The sequence below is a fragment of the Lichenostomus cassidix genome, unplaced genomic scaffold (assembly GCF_008360975.1).
Source record: "Lichenostomus cassidix isolate B80296 unplaced genomic scaffold, HeHo_3.0 HiC_scaffold_39, whole genome shotgun sequence".
Lineage (NCBI taxonomy): Eukaryota > Metazoa > Chordata > Aves > Passeriformes > Meliphagidae > Lichenostomus > Lichenostomus cassidix.
The window spans coordinates 202,843-218,982 of NW_028147446.1; the positions used below are offsets into that span (position 1 = coordinate 202,843).

At 59.2% G+C, this 16,140-nt stretch overlaps 2 protein-coding genes across 7 annotated transcripts in view; both read right to left on the minus strand.

Annotated features, from left to right (window-relative positions):
* Window positions 1–812: 812 nt before the first annotated feature.
* LOC146422600 (dual specificity mitogen-activated protein kinase kinase 7) overlaps window positions 813–16,140 on the minus strand; it is a 75,022-nt gene continuing 59,694 nt past the window's right edge. For 4 of the 5 annotated variants that reach the window (XM_085045960.1, XM_085045962.1, XM_085045959.1 and 1 more), the window contains 2 exons: window positions 1,221–1,388; window positions 813–1,177 (listed from right to left, as the gene is read on the minus strand). The gene's annotated coding sequence lies outside the window, so the exon portion shown is untranslated. The remainder of the gene's footprint in view (window positions 1,178–1,220; window positions 1,389–16,140) is intronic. The other variant, XM_085045961.1, reaches the window with a different exon arrangement.
* LOC146422601 (dual specificity mitogen-activated protein kinase kinase 7) overlaps window positions 2,306–16,140 on the minus strand; it is a 28,650-nt gene continuing 14,815 nt past the window's right edge. For both annotated transcript variants that reach the window (XM_085045964.1, XM_085045965.1), the window contains 11 exons: window positions 15,114–15,249; window positions 13,875–13,941; window positions 12,233–12,346; window positions 11,433–11,552; window positions 9,292–9,399; window positions 7,613–7,792; window positions 6,297–6,377; window positions 5,243–5,385; window positions 4,598–4,643; window positions 2,884–3,014; window positions 2,306–2,410 (listed from right to left, as the gene is read on the minus strand). In XM_085045964.1, coding sequence (XP_084902090.1) covers window positions 2,407–2,410; window positions 2,884–3,014; window positions 4,598–4,643; window positions 5,243–5,385; window positions 6,297–6,377; window positions 7,613–7,792; window positions 9,292–9,399; window positions 11,433–11,552; window positions 12,233–12,346; window positions 13,875–13,941; window positions 15,114–15,249 — 1,130 coding nt within the window. In that variant the 3' untranslated portion in view covers window positions 2,306–2,406. The remainder of the gene's footprint in view (window positions 2,411–2,883; window positions 3,015–4,597; window positions 4,644–5,242; window positions 5,386–6,296; window positions 6,378–7,612; window positions 7,793–9,291; window positions 9,400–11,432; window positions 11,553–12,232; window positions 12,347–13,874; window positions 13,942–15,113; window positions 15,250–16,140) is intronic.

Consider the following 16,140-nt stretch of genomic DNA (forward strand, 5'->3'; position numbering starts at 1 on the left):
AATGGCCTCAGTGTCCCCAATGTCCCATGTTTCCCAGTGTCCCCAACATCCTCTGTCCCCTCTCCCCACCCCAGTGTCCCAATGTCCCCAGTGTCTCCTCGTTTCCCAATGTCCCCAATGTCCCCAGTGTCCCTCCTCCCCACCCCAATGTCCCCAAGGTCCCTGTGTCCCTAGTGTCCCAATGTCCCCAGTGTCCCTGTGTTTCTGTGTCCTTGATGTCCCCAATGATGTCCCCAGTGTCCCAATGTCCCCAATATCCCATTGTGTCCCCAATGTCCCCAGTGTCCCACTGTCCCAATGTCACTTCTCGCCACCCCAATGTCCCCATTGTCCCTAATATCCCCAATGTCCCCAATGATGTCCCCAATGATGTCCCCAGTGTCCCAATATCCCCAGTGATGTCCCCAATGATCCCAGTGTCCCATTGTCCCCAATGATGTCCCCAGTGTCCCCGATGATGTCCCCAGTGTCCCTGATGATGTCCCCAATGATGTCCCCAATGTTCCTGTGTTTCTGTGTCCCCAATGTCCCCAGTGATGTCCCCAGTGATGTCCCCAATGATGTCCCCAGTGATGTCCCCAGTGTCCCAATGATGTCCCCAACGTCCCCAATGATGTCCCCAATGTCCCCAATATCCCCAATGTCCCCAGTGATGTCCCCAATGATGTCCCCAGTGTCCCAATGATGTCCCCGATGTCCCCAATGATGTCCCCAATATCCCCAATGATCCCAGTGTCCCAGTGATGTCACCAATGATGTCCCCAATGTCCCCAGCGATGTCCCCAGTGTCCCCACACTGACACCGACGCCCCTCGGGTTCCACATGCGCATTTATAATAATAATAATAATAATTAATAATAATAATAATAATAATTCCGGAGGGTGAGGAGGGGCGGCGCCGCCTGCGCCCCAATGCACTAAAACTGCCTTGGGGACAGCGGGGACACCGCGGGGACACCTGATTGTCACCGTGCCACCGCCCCCGGCCGCCCCGGGCCGTGTCCCCAATGTCCCCATTGTCACATCCCCGGGCGTGGCCGTGTCCCCAAGCCGCTGCTCCGTGTCCTTCGGCGCCGGGTGGCTGTTGTCACCGCCTGGGGACAGCTGTGTCACCGCCTGGGGACAGCCATGTCCTGTGCCGTGTCACCTCCTGGGGACAGCTGTGTCCTGTGCCATCTGTGTCACGGCCTGGCGACAGCTATGTCCTGTGCCTTGTCACCGCCTGGGGACAGCTGTGTCCTGTGTCATCCGTGTCACATCTTGGTGCCACCTCTGTCCTGTGTCACCGTTTGGGGACAGCTGTGTCCTGTGCCGTGTCACCTCCTGGGGACAGCTGTGTCCTGTGCCAGCCGTGTCACATCTTGGTGCCACTTCTGTCCTGTGTCACCTCCTGGTGCCATCTCTGTCCCGTGTCACATCTTGGTGCCACCTCTGTCCCATGTCACTTCCCGGTGCCATCTCCATCCTGTGCCACCCTGCTGCCATCCCTGTGTCACCTCCTGGTGCCATCGCCGTTGTCACAGCCTGGGGACATCTCCGTCCTGTGTCACTTCCCGGTGCCACCTCTGTCCCATGTCCCCGTGTCACATGCGGTGCCATCTCACTCCTGTGTCCCCGTGTCACATTCACGTCCTGGTGCCACCTCGGTGTCACATCCTGGTGCCATCTGTGTCACATTCCAGTGCCATCTCTGTCCCTCGCTGTCACATCCCCGTGTCACATTCCAGTGCCATCTCCGTGTCACATCCCAGTGCCATCTCTGTCCCCTCGCTGTCACATCCCCGTGCCACGTTCCTGTGCCATCTCTGTGTCCCCAGGTGCCACCTCCGTGTCACATGCCCACATTCCAGTGCCATCTCCGTGTCCCCAAGTGCCATCTCCGTGTCCCCTCCATGTCCTCTGTCCCCTTGGGGGCAAGTGCCACATCCCCAGCCCCGTGTCACATCCGTGTCACATCCATGTCGCATCCATGTCACACCTGTGTCACATACACTGGGCCACATCCGTGTCCCAGTGTCACATCCTGCGGCCACATCCCAGGGTGACATCCCAGTGACATCCCCGAGTGTCACACTGCAGTGCCACATCCCAGTGCCACATCCCCGAGTCCCTGTCCCCAGTGTCCCCAGCTCGGGCGGTGTCACAGGGATGTCCCCAGGTGTGTCCCAGGGATGTCCCCAGGTGTCACAGGGATGTCCCCAGGTGTCCCAGAGATGTCCCCAGGTGTCCCCAGCCGGGCAGGCGGCGCCGGGCGGTGTCACAGGAGTGTCCCGGGCAGTGTCATCGGTGTCCCAGGGATGTCCCCAGGTGTCCCCAGGTGTGCCGGGGATGTCCCCAGATGTCCCCAGGTGTCTCAGAGGTGTCACAGGGATGTCCCCACCCGGGCGGGTGGCGCTGGACGGGCGCTACCTGGAGAAGAAGGGCAGGTGGTGGCCCAGGGATGTCCCCAGGTATCCCAGGGATGTCCCCCGTGTCCCCAGATGTCACAGAGGTGTCCCAGGGCTGTCCCCAGATGTCCCCAGTGTCCCTAGGATGTCCCCGGGCTGTCCCCAGGTGTCCCAGGGCTGTCCCCAGGGATGTCCCAGGGGTGTCCCTGGGGTGTCCCCAGGGCTGTCCCCGCTGTCCCCAGGTGTCCCCAGGTGTCCCACAGATGTCCCCGCTGTCCCCAGGGATGTCCCTAGGGATGTCCCCGCTGTCCCCAGGGATGTCCCCAGGTGTCACAGAGGTGTCCCACGGATGTCCCAGGGGTGTCCCCAAGTGTCCCCAGGATGTCCCCAGGTGTCCCAGGGGTGTCCACAAGTGTCACAGGGATCTCCCTAGGTGTCCCAGGGATGTCCCCGCTGTCCCCAAGGATGTCCCCAGGTGTCCCCAGGTGTCCCCACCTGGTGAAGAAGGGCAGCTGGTGGCCCAGGCCACCCCCCGGCCGCGGTGACTCTGTCCTGGCCATGACGTCCTTGAACCAGGTGGCCACATCGACCTCCAGCGTCTCGTAGCGCTTGATGAAGGTGTGCTCCTGAGGGACAGGGGACAGTCAGGGGACAGGGGGACAGTCAGGGGACAGTGGGACAGTCAGGGGACAGGGGGACAGTCAGGGGACAGGGGGACATTAGGGACAGTCAGGGGACAGTGGGGACATGGGGACATGGGGACATGGGGACAAGGAGGACAATTGGAAACATGGGGACAGGAGGGGACATTGGGGACAGTCAGGGGGCATTGGGGACATGGGGACAGTGGGGATATTGGGGACATGGGGACAGTCAGGGGGACAGTGGAGATTTGGGGACATGGAGGACAATTGGAGACATAGGGACAGTCAGGGGGACACTGGGGACATTGGGGAAAATTGGGGACAGTGGGGGCATTGGGGACATGGGGACAGTGGGGACACTGGGGATATTGGGGACACTGGGGACAGTCAGGGAGACACTGGGGACATTGGGGACATGGGGACAGTGGGGACAGCAGGGGGACATTGGGGACATTGGAGATATTGGGGATATTGGGGATATTGGGTCAGTCAGGGGGCATTGGGGACATTGGCACAACTGGGGACAGTGGGGATGTTGGGGACATTGGGGACAGCAGGGATTGGGGACATCAGGAACAACTGGGGACATCAGGACATTGGGGGACATTGGGGACAGTCAGGGACAATTGAGGCTATTGGGGACATTGAGGACATTGGGGACGTGAGGGGGATGGTGGGGACATGGGGGACATTGGGGACAGTCAGGGACAAAAGGGACATGGGGCCAGCAGGGACATGGGGACAACTGGGGACAGTCAGGGACATTGGGGACATGAGGAACATCACAGACAGGGGACATCAGGACATTGGGGACAGAGTGGGACAGCAGGGACACGGGGACATTGGGGACAGGAGGATGGAGCACCGAGGGATGAGGATCTGGGGACATTGGGGACATTGGGGACACAGGGACAGGGAGCGTGTGGCCACGGGGGTGGTGACAGGAGGGGGAGGTGGCACTAGGGACAGAGGTGACAGAAGGACAGGTGTGACAGGGGACAGAGCTGACAGGTGACACAGGTGACAGGTGTGGCAAGCGGGACAGAGGTGACAGGTGTGACAGGGGACACAGGTGACACAGGTGACACACAGGTGACACACAAGTGACAGAGGTGACAGAGGTGACAGAGGTGACACAGGTGACACAGGTGACACACAGGTGACAGGTGACACAGGTGACACAGATGACAGGTGACACACAGGTGACACAGGTGCCAGAGGTGACAGGTGACACAGGTGACACAGGTGACACAGGTGACAGAGGTGACTCAGGTGACACACAGGTGACACAGGTGACACACAGGTGACACAGGTGACAAGGTGCCAGAGGTGACACAGGTGACAGGTGACACAGGTGACACACAGGTGACACAGGTGACACAGATGACAGGTGACACACAGGTGACACACAGGTGACACAGGTGACACACAGGTGACACAGGTGACACTCAGGTGACACAGGTGACACTCAGGTGACACAGGTGACAGGTGACACAGGTGTGACAGGTGACACAGGTGACACACAGGTGACACACAGGTGACACAGGTGACAAGGTGCCACTCACCAGTAACTTGTTGTACTTTGGTCTCTTCCTGTGGTCCTTGGTGAGGCTGGGGAGGTGACAGAGGGTCAGCGCCTTGGGGACATCCCGGGCTGTGTCCCCCCAATGTCCCCACCATGTCCCCATGATGTCCCATTGTCCCCATGATGTCTCCATGTCCCCATGTCCCCATGATGTCCCCACGATGTCCCCAGTGTGTCCCCGGTGTCCTCATGTCCCCACCAGTCACAGACAAAGGCCTGGAAGTCCCCGGAGAAGAAGGCTGAGCACTTTGGGGACACCCTGCGCTGTGTCCCCCCAATGTCCCCACCATGTCCCCATGATGTCCCCATGATGTCCCATTGTCCCCATTGTCCCCAGGTGTCCCCATGTCCCCAAGTGTCCTTATGTCCCCATGATGTCCCCATGTCCCCATGATGTCCCCACGATGTCCCCAGTGTGTCCCCGGTGTCCTCATGTCCCCAGTGTCCCCCACGATGTCCCCATGTCCCCAGTGTCCCCACTAGTCACGGACGAAGGCCTGGAAGTCCCTGGAGAACAGGGCTGAGTACTTTGGGGACACCCTGTGCTGTGTCCCCCCAATGTCCCCATGATATCCCCATGATGTCCCATTGTCCCCATGTCCCCAGGTGTCCCCATTGTCCCCACCAGTCGCGGACGAAGGCCTGGAAGTCCCCCGAGAAGCCCATCTGGGGTGGCAGCAGAGGAGGATCTTCCTGCAGCACCTTGGTCAGCACCTCGAAATCTGTCTTGCAGTTCTGGTAGGGAAACTGCCCCGTGGCCAGCTCCACCTGGGGACAGGTGTGACAGGTGTGTGACACAGGTGTGTGACACAGAAACTGCCCCGTGGCCAGCTCCACCTGCACAGGTGTGACACAGGTGTGACAGGTGTGACAGGTGTGACAGGTGTGTGACACAGGTGTGTGACACAGAAACTGCCCCGTGGCCAGCTCCACCTGGGGACAGGTGTGTGACAGGTGTGTGACACAGGTGTGACAAGTGTGTGACACAGAAACTGCCCCGTGGCCAGCTCCACCTGGGGACAGGTGTGACACAGGTGTGTGACACAGGTGTGTGACAGGTGTGTGACGTGGGATAGGTGTGACATAGAAACTGCCCCGTGGCCAGCTCCACCTGGGGACAGGTGTGACAGGTGTGACACAGGTGTGACACAGGTGTGACACAGAAACTGCCCCGTGGCCAGCTCCACCTGGGACAGGTGTGTGACAGGTGTGTGACACAGGTGTGACAGGTGTGTGACACACAGGTGTGACAGGGAAACTGCCCCATGGCCAGCTCCACCTGGGGACAGGTGTGACAGGTGTGTGACAGGTGTGTGACATGGAAACTGCCCCGTGGCCAGCTCCACCTGCACAGGTGTGTGACACACAGGTGTGACACAGGTGTGACAGGGAAACTGTCCCATGGCCCGCTCCATCTGGGACATGTGTGACACAGGTGTGACACAGGTGTGACAGACAGGTGTGACAGGGACAGGTGTGGCAGGCCAGTTTGAGGCCATTTGTGACCATTTTGGGGCTGTTTGGTGCCATTTAGGGCCGTTTTGGTGACATTTTGGGGACATTTTGGGGCCATTTAGGGGCTGTTTTGGTGCCATTTAGGGCCATTTGGGGACACTTTGGGGCCATTTAGGGCTGTTTGGTGACATTTTGGGGACACAGGGGACACAGGTGACACTCACCAGGGAGATGCCGAGGCTCCACACGTCAGCTCGGATGTCGTAGTCAGGCTTGGTGGGGTCAGGGGGGTCGATGCGCTCGGGCTGGGGGGACAGTGGGGTTGGGGTCACCAGGGGGCTCAGAGCCCCAAAACCCCAAAACCCCAAATACCCCAAAACCCCAAATCTGGGGAGAAAACCCCAAAACCCCAAATCTGGGGGGCACAGAGCCCCTAAACCCCAAAAATCTCGAATACCTCAAATCTGGGGTGTTCAGAGCTCTCAAAATCCCAAACCCCAAATATCTCAAATCTGGTGGCACAGAGCCCCTAAACCCCAAATACCCCAAAACCCCAAATCTGGGGGGCTCAGAGCCCCTAAACCCCAAAAATCCCAAAACCCCAAATCTGGGGGGCTCAGAGCCCCAAAACCCCATAAACCCCAAACCCCAAACCCAAATCCGGGGGCAATCCCCAACACCCCCACGCAGGCCCCACAGCTCCGGGTTTGGGGACACCCAGGGATGTCCCCACACCCCGTGACCCCCCCGTGTCCCCTGGTCTGCTGTGTCCCCAGTGACCCGTGTCCCCACCATGTCCCCACACCCCCTGTGACACTCCATGTGTCCCCAACATCCCCCCAGTGTCCCCCATGTCCCCTCACCGCCATGTACGCCGCGCAGCTGGCGCTGCGGGTCTGCAAAATGTCCCTCACCCCGTACCCCCTGTGTCCCTTGTGTCCCCACCATGTCCCCAGTGACCCCTCATGTCCCCAACACCCCCCATGTCCCCTCAGTGTCCCCAGTGTCCCCTCACCGCCATGTACGCCGCACAGCCGGCGCTGCGGGTCTGCAGAATGTCCCTCACCCCATACCCTGTCACCTCCCCATGTCCCCAGTGACCCCTCATGTCCCCAGTGACCCCCGATGTCCCCTCAGTGTCCCCTCACCGCCATGTATGCCGCACAGCTGGCGCTGCGGGTCTGCAGGATGTCCCTCACCCCACACCCCCTGTGTCCCTTGTGACACCCTCATGTCCCCGATGTCCCCTCAGTGTCCCCAGTGTCCCCTCACCGCCATGTAGGCCGCGCAGCCGGCGCTGCGGGTCTGCAGAATGTCCCTCACCCTGTAACCCCTTGTGTCCCCACCATGTCCCCAGTGACCCCTCATGTCCCCTCAGTGTCCCCAGTGTCCCCTCACCGCCATGTACGCCGCACAGCCGGCACTGTGGCTCTGCAGGATGTCCCTCACCCCACAGCCCTGTGTCCCCTGTGACACCCTCATGTCCCCAACACCCCCATGTCCCCTCAGTGTCCCCTCAGTGTCCCCGCTGTCCCCTCACCGCCATGTACGCCGCACAGCCGGCGCTGCGGGTCTTGGCCTTGGAGTCGACCAGGCGGCCGCTGATGCCGAAGTCGCAGAGCTTCACCTGCCCTCGCTCGTCCAGCAGGATGTTGGAGGGCTTGACGTCCCTGTGGATGACGCCGTGCTTCTCCTTCAGGTACAGCAGCGCCTTCACGATCTGGGGACATGATTGTCACCTGTGTCACCTGGGTGTCACCCCTTGTCATTGTCATCCTGCCCAGGATCCCAGAGATCCCCTCATTGTCCCTAATGGATCACCCTGTGCTTCTCCTTCAGGTACAGCAGCGCCTTCACGATCTGGGGACATGGGATTGTCACCTGTGTCACCTGTGTGTCACCTGTGTCACCCGTGTGTCACCCCCTGTCATGGTCATCCTGCCCAGGATCCCCTCATTGTCCCCAATGTCACCCTAATGTCACCCCTGGGGATCACCCTGTGCTTCTCCTTCAGGTACAGCAGCGCCTTCACGATCTGGGGACACGATTGTCACCTGTGTCACCTCTGTGTCACCAATGTCACTGCCAACCTGCTCAGGATCCCCTCATTGTCCCCAGTGTAACCCCAATGTCACCCTAATGTCACCCTATGGATCACCCTGTGCTTCTCCTTCAGGTACAGCAGCGCCTTCACGATCTGGGGATTGTCACCTGTGTCACCTCTGTGCCACCAATGTCACTGGTATCCTGCACAGGATCTGTTCATTGTCCCCAGTGTCACCCCAGTGTCACCCTAATGTCACCCTGTGCTTCTCCTTCAGGTACAGCAGTGCCCTCACCATCTGTGGAATTGTCACCCGTGTCACCTCTGTGTCACCTCTGTCACTGTCACCTCTGTCACTGTCACCCTGCCCAGGATCCCAGAGATCCCCTCATTGTCCCCAGTGTCCCCAAAGTCCCCCCTGCTCACTGCCACTGTCATTGCCCAGGATCACAGGAACTCCTCACTGTCCCCAGTGTCCCCACTGTCCCTGATGTCCCCAGAGTCACCAATCCCCCCCACTGTCCCTGATGCCCCCAGTGTCCCTCCCACTGTCCCCAGTGTCCCTCCCAGTGCCTCCAATGTCCCCAGCCCTCCCAATCTACCCAGTGTCCTCCAGTGTCCCTAACGTCCCCAATCCCCCCAGTGTCCACAGTGTCCCTCCCAGTGTCCCCAACACCCCCAATATCCCCAATCCGCCCAGTGTCCCCAGTGTCCCTGACTATCCCCAATGTCCCCAAACCCCCAAATGTCCCCAACCCCCCTGTGTCCCCAATGCCCCCAATATCCCCACTGTCCCCAATGTCCCCAGTGTCCCCGATGTCCCCAATGCCCCCAATATCCCTACTGTCCCCAGTGCCCCCAATGTCCTCAGTGTCCCCAATATCCCCAACACTTCCAATCCCCCAGTGTCCCTGATGTCCCCAATCCCCCCAATGTCCCCAATGTCCCCAATGTCCCTGATATCCCCAACATGCCCAACATCCCCAATGTCCCCAACGTCCCCAGTGTCCCAAACCCCCCAGTGTCCCCAGTGTCCCCGATGTCCCCAACTCCTCCAATCCCCCGATGTCCCCAGTGTCCTCAATGTCCCCAGTCCCCCGATATCCCCGATGTCCCCAATGTCCCCAACCCCCCCGATGTCCCCCCGATGTCCCCAGTACGATGTCCCCACTCACGGCCACTGTCATCTTGCCCAGGATCCTCTCCGGGATCGGCCCCTGGATCCTCTTCTTGAGTTTCTCGGCGCAGGTGCCCATGAGCTCCATGGCGATGAACACGTCCGTCTGGGCGGGAAAGGGTTAACGGGACTGGGAGGGGTTACTGGGAACTGGGAGCACTGGGAGGGACTGGGATGGGTTACTGGGATGGGTTACTGGGGGGACTGGGATGGGTTACTGGGGGGACTGGGAGGGGCTGGGAGGGTGTCACTGGGAGGGACTGGGAGCACTGGGAGGTACATTGGGGGGACTGGGATAAACTGGGAGGGACTGGGAATGGGACTGGGAGGGACTGGGAGCACTGGGATGGGTTACTGGGGGACTGGGAGGGACTGGGAGGGAATGGGAGGAACTGGGAGCACTGGGAGGGACTGGGAGAGGCACTGGGAAATCTCGGAGCAGCACTGGGAGGGGCAGTTGTGGCTCCCCCAGGTGTGCCCAGGTGTGTATCTGTGAGTGCCCAGGTGTGTGTATCTGTGAGTGCCCAGGTGTGCCCAGGTGTGCCCAGGTGTGTATCTGTGAATGCCCAGGTGTGCCCAGGTGTCCCCAGGTGTGTCCCCAGGTGTGCGCAGGTGTGTCCCCAGGTGCTCACATTGGTGATGAATGTCCCGAAGCACTGCACAATGTAGGGACAGTCATGGTGACCCCATTCCCCAATGTCCCCAGGTGTCCCAGGTGTGCCCAGGTGTGTCCCCAGGTGTGCCCAGGTGTGCCCAGGTGTGCCCAGGTGTATCCCAGGTGTCCCCAGGTGTGCCCAGGTGTCCCCAGGTGTCCCCAGGTGTGTCCCCAGGTGTGCCCAGGTGTGCCCAGGTGCTCACGTTGGTGATGAAGGTCCCGAAGCACTGCACAATGTAGGGACAGTCATGGTGCCCCCATTCCCTGTCACCCCCCAGGTGTCCCCAGATGTCCCCAGGTGTGCCCAGGTGTGCCCAGGTGTCCCCAGGTGTGCCCAGGTGTGTCCCCAGGTGTGCCCAGGTGTGTCCCCAGGTGTGCCCAGGTGTGTGTCTGTGAATGCCCAGGTGTCCCCAGGTGCCCCCAGGTGCTCACATTGGTGATGAAGGTCCCGAAGCACTGCACAATGTAGGGACAGTCATGGTGTCCCCATTCCCCAATGCCCCCAGGTGTGCCCAGGTGTCCCCAGGTGTGCCCAGGTGTGTCCCCAGGTGTGCCCAGGTGTGTCCCCAGGTGTGCCCAGGTGCCCCCAGGTGCTCACGTTGGTGATGAAGGTCCCAAAGCACTGCACAATGTAGGGACAGTCATGGTGCCACCATTCCCCAGTGTCCCCAGGTGTGCCCAGGTGTGCCCAGGTGTGTCCCCAGGTGTGCCCAGGTGTCCCCAGGTGCCCCAGGTGTGTCCCCAGGTGCTCACATTGGTGATGAAGGTCCCGAAGCACTGCACAATGTAGGGACAGTCATGGTGACCCCATTCCCCAATGTCCCCAGGTGTGCCCAGGTGTGCCCAGGTGTGTATCTGTGAATGCCCAGGTGTGCCCCAGGTGTGCCCAGGTGCGCCCTGGTGCTCACATTGGTGATGAATGTCCCAAAGCACTGCACAATGTAGGGACAGTCATGGTGACCCCATTCCCCAATGTCCCCAGGTGTCCCCAGGTGTGCCCAGGTGTGTATCTATGAGTGCCCAGGTGTCCCCAGGTGTGCCCAGGTGTCCCCAGGTGTCCCCAGGTGTGTATCTATGAATGCCCAGGTGTCCCCAGGTGTCCCCAGGTGCTCACATTGGTGATGAATGTCCCAAAGCACTGCACAATGTAGGGACAGTCCTGGTGCCCTCATTCCCCAATGTCCCCCAGGTGTGCCCAGGTGTGTATCTATGAGTGCCCAGGTGTGCCCAGGTGTGTCCCCAGGTGTGCCCAGGTGTACCCAGGTGTGCCCAGGTGTGTATCTATGAATGCCCAGGTGTCCCCAGGTGTCCCCAGGTGTGCCCAGGTGCTCACATTGGTGATAAATGTCCCGAAGCACTGCACAATGTAGGGACAGTCATGGTGTCCCCATTCCCCAATGTCCCCAGGTGTCCCCAGGTGTCCCCAGGTGTCCCCAGGTGTGCCCAGGTGTCCCCAATGTCCCCAGGTGTGCCCAGGTGCTCACGTTGGTGATGAAGGTCCCGAAGCACTGCACAATGTAGGGACAGTCGTGGCTCTTCAGCACCACATCCAGATCCATCAGGATCCTCTTGTTCTCCTCGCGGTTCCCAGAGCGACGCATTTGCTGGGGACAGAGGGGACACTGGGGTCACTTGGGGTCACTCGGGGTCACTTGGGGTCACTCAGGGGTCACTCAGGGGTCATGGGTGACCCTGATGTCCCCAGGACTGAAGCAGGTCACAGGGGATGTCCCCAAGACCCCTGAAATTGCCCCAAAATCCACCGAAAATCTCTTTAATTCACCTCCAAACCATCCGAAATCCCTCTAAGCCACCCCCAAGACCCCCAAAATCACCCCAAAATGCCCTTAATTCACCCCAAACCATCCTAAATCCCCAAAATACCCCATAAGCACCTGCAAGACCCCCAAAATCACCCCAAAATCCCCCAAATTCACACCCAAATTCCCCAAATCTCTCCCCAAATCCCCCTAAACCACCCCCAAGATCTCTGAAATTCCCCCAAATCCCCAATTCACCCCCAAATTCCCTCAAATCTTCCCCAAATCCCCTAAACCATCCCCAAGTCCCAAAATCACCCCAAAATCCTCTAATTCACCCCAAGTCCCCCAGATTCCCCTAAATCACCCCCAGGACCCCCAAAATCACCCCAAAATCCCTTTAATTCACCCCCAACTCCCCTCAAACTTGGCCCCGCCATCCCCACTCAAGCCCCGCCCATTCCAGCTCAAGCCCCGCCCCCCGGCCCCGCCCAAGCCCCGCCCCCAGGCCCCGCCCAGCGCACCTTGACGGCGATGACGTGGCCGGTCTTGCGGAACCTCATTTTCCACACCTGCCCGCAGGTGCCGCTGCCGATCTCGCCCAGGTTCTCCAGGTCGTTGATCTCCGCCTGGTACCGCTGGGGGGTTGGGGACAGGGTCACCTGGGGTCACCTGGGGTCACTTGGGACACACTTGGGGTCACCTGGGACACACCTGGACACACCTGGGGTCACCTGGGACACACCTGGGACACACCTGGGGTCACACCTGGGACAGCTGGGGTCACCTAGGGTCACCTGGGGTCACCTGGGACACACCTGGGTCACCTGGGACAGCTGGGACATCCCTGGGGTCACCTGGGACAGCTGGGGTCACCTAGCACATCTCTGGGGTCACCTGGGACACACCTGGGGTCACCTGGGATACCTTCAGGGTCACCTGGGACACCTTCAGGGTCACCAGAGGTCACCTAGGACACACCTGGGGTTACCTGGGACAGCTGGGACACACCTAGGACACACCTGGGACATCCCTGGGGCCACCTGGGATACACCTGGGACACCTTAGAGTCACGTGGGACACTCCTGGAACACCCCTGGGACACACCTGGGGTCACCTGGGACACACCTGAGTCACTTGGGACACCTCCAGGGTCACCTGGACACCCCCAGGGGTACCTGGGACACCTTAAGGGTCACCTGGGACACCTCCAGGGTCACCTGGCCACACCCACGGGCAGGTAACACCTCCCAGTGGTCAACTGTCCAGGTAACTCCTCCCACTCTCACCTGTCCCAGCTAGTCCCACCCTGCCTCACCTGTTCCCTCCCCCACAGCCAGCTAACTCCTCCCATCCTCACTTCTACAGGTAACTCCTCCCACTCTCACCTGTCCAGGTAACTTTTGTGATCTTCACCTGTACAGGTAGGTCCTCTGACCCTCACCTGTACAGGTAAGCTCACCCAATGGTCACATGTTCCCTCCCCTTCTCATCTATCCAGGTAACTCCTCCCACTCTCACCTGCACAGGTAACTCCTCTGATCCTCACCTGTCCAGGTAACTTTTGTGATCTTCACCTGTCCAGGTAACTCCTCTCACTCTCACCTGTGCCCCACAGGTAGCTCTTCCCACTCTCACCTGCACAGCTAATTCCACCCAATAGTCACCTCTCCACTCTCACCTGTCTCAGTAGCTACTCCTATTCTCACCTGTCCAGGTAACTCTTCCCACTCTCACCTGTGCCCCACAGGTAGCTCCTCCCATCCTCACTTCTACAGGTAACTCCTCCCACTCTCACCTGTGCCCCACAGGTAGCTCCTCCCCCTCTCACCTGCCCAGGTAACCCCACAGGACTCACCTGTCCAGCTAACTCCTCCCACTCTCACCTGCACAGGTAACTCCTATGATCCTCACCTATACAGGTAACTCCTTTTACTCTCACCTGTCCAGGTAACTTTTGTGATCTTCACCTGTACAGGTAACTCTTCTGATCCTCACCTGCACAGGTAAGCTCAGCCAATGGTCACATGTTCCCTCCCCTTCTCACCTGCCCAAGTAACTCCTCCCACTCTCACCTGTCCCCACAGGTAACTCCTCTCATTCTTACCTGTCCCCCCCAGGTAGCTCCTCCCCCTCTCACCTGCCCAGGTAACCCCCAGCACTCACCTGTCCGCCCACCGTCAGGTATCCTGTCTGCTTCATGATCTCCTGCAGCTTCTGGTCGATCTCGATGCTGCCGGGGAAACGGGAGAGCTCAGCCAATCAGAGCAGGGCAAGGGGAGAGCTCAGCCAATCAGATAACAGCAATGAGACAGCTCAGCCAATCAGAGCAGGGCATGGGGAGAGCTCAGCCAATCAGATCAGGGCATGGGGAGAGCTCAGCCAATCAGAGCAGGGCACGGGGAGAGCTCAGCCAATCAGAGCAGGGCACAGGGAGAGCTCAGCCAATCAGTGATTGGGATCTACTGAATTCAGCCAATCAGAGATCAGGATCACCGTGGAGCTCTGGCCAATGAGAGCCCTCAGAGCCACAGCCAATCAGCAACTGCGAGCTCCTGATCCAACCAATCACTGTGCAAGGCTTCCTGACCAGCCAATCAGAGCACAGGATCTCCTTCTGGCCAATCAGAGCACAGGCTCTCCCCAAACCTCTGGCCAATCAGAGCGGAGGATTGCCCTGGGCCTATAGCCAATCAGAGCACAGCATCCTTCCTGACCTCTAGCCAATCAGAGCTCATGATTCCCCTCCGGCCAATCAGGGCACAGGATCCCTGCCACCCCTCTGCCCAATCAGCTTGCAGGGTCGCCCCAGGAGCCAATCAGGGCAGGCAGGGTCTCCCCAGACCTCTGGCCAATCAGCGTGCAGGGTGTCCCTGGCAGCCAATCAGGGCACAGGATCCTCCCAGCTCCCACCCAATCAGCAGGCAGGGTGTCTCTGTGAGCCAATCAGGGTACAGGATCCCCCCAGCCTTCATCCAATCAGCACACAGGGCGTCCCCAGGAGCCAATCAGGACACAGGACCCCCCAGCCCTTATCCAATCAGCATGCAGAGTGTCCCCAGGAACCAATCAGGGCCCAGGATCCCCCCGAACTGCCAACCAATCAGAGCTCGTGACTCCTCTCCAGCCAATCCATGCACGGGATCCCCCCAGCCCCCTGTCCAATCAGCACGCAGGGTCTCCCCAGCAGCCAATCATGGCATAGGATCCTCCCAGCTCCCACCCAATCAGCACACAGGGCGTCCCCAGGAGCCAATCAGGGCCCAGGATCCGCCCGAACTGCCAACCAATCAGAGTTCATGACCCCTGCCCAGCCAATCAGGGCACAGGATCCCCCCAGCTCCCACCCAATCAGCACGCAGGGTCTCCCCAGCAGCCAATCAGAGCCCGGGGGCGTGTCCTCACCTCTCGAGGCTGCGCGGCACCAGGAAGGGGGGAGGGGGCAGCCCCAGCATCTGGCGGGGGCGGGGCGGGGGGGCGGGCTGGGGGCTGTCAGGGTGGGCAGAGCGACCCCCCTCGGGAACCAGCGGCAGCTGCAGCGCTGGGGAGAGAGAAACGAGTCAGAGACCCCAAAATTGGGGTGAGAAACAGAGAAATTGGGGTAAGGAATCCCAAAAATGGGGAGAAAAACACTGAAATTAGGGTGAGAAACACAGTAATTGGGGTGAAAGATACTGAAAATGGGGAGACAAACACCAAAATTGGGGTGAAAAGCACTGAAATTGGGGTGAGAAACCCCAAAATTGGGGAAAGGAATCCCAAAAATGGGGAGAGAAACAGAGAAAATGGGGTGAAAAACAGAGAAGTGGGGAGAGAAACACTGAAATTGGGGTGAAAAACCACCAAAAATGGGGAAAGGAATCCTGAAAATGGGGTGAAAAACAGAGAAAATGGGGTGAGAAACACCAAAATTGGGGAGAAAACCCCCAAAATCGGGGTGAAAAACCCCAAAATTGAGGTGAAAAACACCGAAACTGGGGAAAGGAATCCCGAAAATGGGGAGAAAAACAGAGAAAATGGGGTGAAAAACACCAAAATTGGGGTGAAAAAACCCCAAAATGGGGAGAGAAACACTGAAATTGGGGTGAAAAACAGAGAATTGGGGTGGAAAACACTGAAATTAGGGTGAAAAACCCCAAAATTGAGAAGGAAAACCCTGAAATTGGGGTGAGAAAACCCCAAAAATGGGGAAAGGAATCCCAAAAATGGGGAGAGAAACAGAGAATTGGGGTGAAAAACACCGAAATTGGGGTGAGAAACATAGAATTGGGGTGAAAAAAACCCAAAATGGGGAGAGAAACACTGAAATTGGGGTGAAAAACAGAGAATTGGGGTGAAAAACACCAAAATTGGGGAGAGAAACCCCAAAACTGGGGTGAAAAACAGAGAAAATGGGGAGAGAAACACAGAAACTGGGATGAAAAACACCGAA